Source organism: Fukomys damarensis, unplaced genomic scaffold, assembly GCF_012274545.1.
Source record: "Fukomys damarensis isolate Sample0158 unplaced genomic scaffold, DMR_v1.0_HiC HiC_scaffold_12, whole genome shotgun sequence".
NCBI classification, from domain to species: Eukaryota; Metazoa; Chordata; class Mammalia; order Rodentia; family Bathyergidae; genus Fukomys; species Fukomys damarensis.
In genome coordinates this window covers 29,246,789-29,252,788 of record NW_022900924.1, presented here as the reverse complement: position 1 = coordinate 29,252,788, position 6,000 = coordinate 29,246,789, and the positions used below count along the sequence as shown (strand labels likewise).

At 34.6% G+C, this 6,000-nt stretch overlaps 1 protein-coding gene across 1 annotated transcript in view; it reads right to left on the bottom strand.

Moving 5' to 3' along the window:
- Positions 1-336: 336 nt before the first annotated feature.
- The window catches only part of Serpini1 (serpin family I member 1), an 87,877-nt gene continuing 82,213 nt past the window's right edge, over positions 337-6,000 (bottom strand). Inside the window, exons 8-9 of the mRNA XM_010606688.2 lie at positions 3,596-3,685; positions 337-2,592 (exon numbers count right to left, since the gene is read on the bottom strand). Of these exons, the coding sequence (XP_010604990.1) occupies positions 2,516-2,592; positions 3,596-3,685 (167 nt within the window). The 3' untranslated portion in view covers positions 337-2,515. The remainder of the gene's footprint in view (positions 2,593-3,595; positions 3,686-6,000) is intronic.

Below are 6,000 nucleotides of genomic sequence, written 5' to 3'. Positions count from 1 at the left end.
TGATTTTTCACTAAAAAGCCTTACCCTCTGTAACAGAATGTAATGAAGTAATGAGGCTGTGAGAGTAAAGTTACAGATTTTTCATCAACCATTTTGTGTATTACAAATAGCCATTCATCTTATTTTCTTTCTCAGGAGTACAACAGAGACCTACACTTCACAAAGATGCATTTCAAGTTGCCTTGGGTAGTAAATGAAATGCCTTAGGCTATTTTGTTTTTAAAAAAGAGTTAGCTTTCCAATAAGAAAAATGGGTATCATAAACTCAAGAAGCTGATTATACATCAAAAGCAGTGAATTATATTATTATGACATACATATTTAATGAGAATGAAAGTTGTTCTTCACCATGTTTTCTCTTTATTGTCATTGTTTTCATAAAACAACTATTTTCAGTACTCAAAGAAACATTTCTATGACTGATTCTAACAACTACTTGGTATAGTGGTGATGACAAAATCTGTAAGATTTTATTCTTTTTAATTATTCAATCCAGCCTATTGCATACACAAAAAGGTAAAATTGGGATTTCAAATAAAAGCGAAATCTATATAATTATTGTTATTCCCTCAAATAGATTCAAAGAGCACAAAGCTTTGGTGAACTGTTCATGCTATGCATGTATGTGCTTATGCAGTAACATTCATTTAAAAGTAAATGCAACTGAAATACACTATATTGCTTTTCTGAGAGAAAGGTAAATGTTGAAGAAATTATAAACCAAAGAAAGCCAAAGGAAAACCATGGTACTGTTCACTATTATTTGTAAACATTCCATAAGCGTGCAAATAACAGGGAATATGTATTTTCATTTAAATGGCATCTAAATTATTGAAACATTTAAAGACATACATTCTGAATAGTAGATAATCCTATGTCAACTGGTAAAAATTGTATTTGGGAATTTATAAAATCTGCATGATTGTCTAATGACATTCGTTCTTCCTCTCAGGTAACACAGTAAGCTGGCCAGTGAACATACAGATAGTCATATGTACAATGATTAACAAGCAGTGACACAATAATGAAAAATATTACAAACTCAAAATATTAGTATTGAATCAGAATGCTAGCCTGCATAAATTATATATGAAACAACATCACTAATCTATAATAATCTGAGATTTATAAATTTATAAATTCATATAATTTATGTTCTCTGAAAATACAAGCTGTAAAGATTCATTGCTAAGTACTGTGTGCATGGGCATTCATACATTCTTTCGTATCACCTCTGAATTTCTACATATTTTTAGAGAATATATTTCAAGTGTTCTGATATGTTGAGGAATTTTGCATGTAGCATTAGTATGTAATAGAACAGTGTATTACATTATTGATGCAGTGTACTATCCCATCCCGAATCCCTCCAACCTCTATGAAAATTATACAGTCTTTCTGTTTCCATTTATGGAAATATCAAACATGCAAACCTATGGTAGGTGCAGTTTTGGTACCAAAGGCATCACTGGGAGCTTGTCAGAAATGCACAATCTTGAGCCCCACTCAAGCCTACTAAGATCACCAATTTAAGAAGCACTGACCTAATAGAAGCAGTGACTGACCTACTTTTCCATAAATGAAACATACCTAAAGAATTAGTCTAGTCACATGTTGCTTAACATCTGAGGTGTGTCCTGAGCAATATGTCATTAGACAATTTCATCTTTAAGAGAAATTCAGAGAGCTCTTGCACCAGCCTGGATGGCACAGGTCAATCCCTGGACAGGACCTCTTGATGTAGTCAAGCAGCAGTGTGAACAGGAGAGGTATGAGGTCACTGCTGGCATCTAAATGGTAAAACTGCTTTACAGTAAATTACTTAGATGTACACCAGTACACTCTAAAATAATAATAAATAAAAACTATAGTAGTATGGTAAATACATTAGCAAATGTCTACAGGATTAGTCTCTCTCTCTCTCTCTCTCTCTCTCTCTCTCTCGTTTTGTTCTGGAGCCACACAAAAGATATTCAGTTTCCAAGCCATTGTACCCTCTACACAGATTTCAAACAAATGACAATGAGATTTTTGTGGAGTACCTGCCTTCGCTTCACGTTATTACTTGTTATATATTAATGTATAATGCTAATTTACTTTGAACTTTGATTCTGAAGAATTATGAAAGATTTGAGGGGTCAAATCTTTTTTACTTAGTGGTACCAGTGTGCTATGATTTCGTAACAAACATCATTGTTCTCCAATTTAACCTAGAGCTATCTGTATTCTACAGTTTCTAAAATGAAAAAAAAACTGTTCACATGTTCAATATGTACTTTTATTTTAAATAACATCACAACAAACACAATAACATAACAGGACCATCACCTTAATACTGATAACATTTCTTGACACTGTTGACTTATAATTTACGTATAGTTTCAATCTACAGCTATTTTAAATATTCCCTTAAAACACTGAAGTATTACTGTAAAACACAAATCTTAAATATATATACCAGTGGCAAACATAATGTGCTTCACTAGTATTTTCCTTGTTACTCAAATGAAATAATTTAAAGTTCCTCAAAATCATGTCCACTTGTGTTCATTGTTTCAGGATGCATGACTCGTCCCATGAATAAGATTGTACCTGCATAAGTTTGAAAGAGGACAACAGAGGGGTGAACAAAAATTTGGTTATTTATCCTTCTTGCTTATAATTAGCAATGTTTTAAAATGAAAGTAATTTTCATTAAAAAATTATTTGAAGTGGATACGGTGCAGAATGTATGTAATCTAAGCACTCTAGGAGGCTGAGACAGGAAGATCACGAGTTGAGCCTAACCTGAGTAATTCAGCCACTGAGAGAAGGTCTGTCTCAAAATAAAAAATAAACCATATGTGATGGCACATGCCTATAATGCCAGCATGAGGGAGGCTGAGGCATGAGGACTTCAGGGAGTTTCAGGACAGTCTGGTGAGTTCTAGGCCTGTCTGAACTGCATAGTGAGATGCTATCTCAAGAAAGAGAGAGAGAGAGAGAGAGAGAGAGAGAGAGAGAGAGCAGAAGAAGGAGGAGGAGCAGGAGGAGGAGCAGGAAAAGGGGGAGAGAAGAAAAAAGGAAAGAAAAGAGGATACAGTTTAGTGTGAAGAACCCTGGATAAAACTGCCAGCACTACCACTAAATAGACAAACAAACAACAACAACAGCAACAAAAAACCACACATGTGTAAATACCAAATAGTTTCTCTGGTGTGAAAAACTATAATAGTACATAAGACCCTAATGAGATAATTGACCATGTGAAATAGGAAGAAAAGGGCTAAAGGTGTAGGGAAAGTGGGAAGGGTAGGGAAAAGGTAATAAGGGGGAAAAAAAGTATGAAAAAATGGAAATAAAGTGTTTGTAAATGGGGAGGGGAGGAGGGGAGGAGGGGATGAAGGGAGGGCAGGGACAAGGGGAAAAAATGAGAATCAAGACCTGTCATGTAAAGGTACAAGATCCCAATAATGAATGTAATTGTACTGTATACCTAAAATGTACCAATAAACTCAATAAAAGAACAAAAAAAATCATACGAACTTTAAAAAGTATAAAATGGAAAGTTTCTTTGAGACTTACTAAAGTTCATCCTTTCTTATAACATACTCACCGGTTCTCCTGTTCCTGATAAGAAAGAAAAATGGATGGTCAACAATAACTTGAGGATATAGCACAGCCATCCTACTAATTGCAATCATTCCTACAGTGCAGAGAGAAAGTAATTACATGTCAGTGAATGTACAGAGACTGATGGACAATTTCTCAGAGCAATTTGTGTCTACCCATTTAATGCAAAGGCAATCAGAAATTAGAAGTCGAAAGACTTGAGAGAAAAATTGTAACGATATTAACATTTCTACTTGTTTTCCTTTTTTAAAGACACAACAAGCCCACTACACAATTTCCTCCCACTAACTCAACAAAAATAAGAGGAAATTTATTCTGTCTGGGATAAAAATTGTATTTTCAGTCTATTATACATATTTGTGCTTTCATCAGAATGTCCTTTCAATTAAGAGCCGAGGAGGGGCCAGGGATTTAGCTCAGCAGTTCGGTGGCCTGCCTTGCAAATGCAAGGACCCGAGTTCAATCCCCAGTACCAAAAAAAAAGAAAAAAAAAAAAAAAAAAAAAAAGAAAAAAGAGGCGAAGGAGAAGAGAAAAATTCCTAAAAAAAAAAAAGCGCAAGGACCCGAGTTCAATCCCTGGTACACTGCCCCCCAAAATAAATAATTAAATAAAGACAGTTTCCTTATGTTTTCAAGTCACTATTTCTTTTGACTGAAATAGATTTTTTTTTTAAACATAGCAGGCCTCTGGGGTTCTAGTAAGTGATCAGTGTGGCAGTGATTAAAGGATAAACACAAATGTGAAAGACAGTATTTCCAAAGGTGGGATATTGAATTCCTCTGAAGTCCACATGATATAGAGGATTATTATATACTTGCTAAAAAATCAAGATTAAATTACATAATATTTAAAATTTTTTTGAAACTGGATACTACTATGTTTTTGTTTACTTCTAAAAGTATGACTGTGACTGGTAAAGTTAGAAATAATGTATGCATGTGATAAAAACAGCATGGTACTGGAAAAAAAATGCAAAACAAAACAAAACAAAAACCTGAGGATCAATGGAACAGAATAGAAGATGCAGAAACAACTGCAAGCACACTCAGCTACCTTACATTTGACTAACAGGCCAAACACCTTCACTGGAAGAAGATAGCCTCTCTGATAAATGGTTCTGGAAAAACTGACTTTCCACATGCCGAAGATAAAAAGTAGACCCATATGCGTTAAGCTAAAATCAAAATGGATCAAAGATCTAAGGACTAATATTTAGAATTTATAAAGAACTCCAAAAAATCACACCCATGCCCAATTTAAAGACCCAGTCCAAAAATGGGCATCTGAAATGAATAGACATTTCTCAGATGAAGAAATACAAGCAGCAATTAAATATATAAAAAAAATATTCAACATCACTGGTCATTTGAGAAATGCAACTTTTAAAAACACAGAGATTCCATTTCACTGCAGAAAGGATGATTATCATCAAGCAATCAATCAATAACAAATATTGGTAAGGCTATGGGGGAAAAGGAACTTTCCACTGTTGATGGGAGTGTAAACTGGTACAACCACACTGAAACTCAATATGGAGATTCCTCAAAACACTGAAACTAGAGTTTCCATTTAACCCAGCTATTCCCCTTCTAGTTATCTTTCTGGAAGAGTTAAAGGCACCACACCGCAGAGCCATGTACACGCCTGTGTTTCCAGCGGCATACTTTATAATAGCTAAATCTTGGAAGCAGCCCATATGCCAATTGATGGATGAGTGGGTAAATAAAATGTGGTATTTATATACAATGGAGTCCTCCATCATGAAGAATGAGAAACTTGAGACGTATTTAGGTACATGGATGCACCCTGAGAAGTTTAAGTAAAATAAATCAAACGTGCATGTTTCAATATTGCACTCTTTTGTGTGAGTAATCCAAAATGTAAATAAGGAGCAAAACGGAGGATAGATATTGGGAAGTAGGAATACAATGTGCAAATGGGAAGGGGGACAAGGGGAGAGAGCAGGGGAGGGGAGAGAAGGGAAAAAGGATTCTTAGAAATGAAAGGAAAATAATGGAAACAAACTTTTGTAAATGGGGAGGAAGACAGACTTGAAGGGTAGAGGGGGAATGGGAAAAAAGAACTAAGATATAATATATCTGGGTACAAATTGCCTATGATGGATTTGATCGTTATGTATGGCAAAAACGTACCAATAAAAGTTAATTAAAAATAATGTGTGCGAATCAGCTAACATTTTGCCAAAGAGGATTTCCTTACTAAAATCTGATGAAAGCTTTTGAACATCAGATTGAAGCAAATCCAAACAAATAAAAGGAGACAGAGAAAATGCAATGGAAAAAGGACTCTCAGTTAACTAGGTACTCCCGACATGCCGATTGTGTCAATTTAAAAAAAATATGTATTTAAGATTATGGTTTCATTAG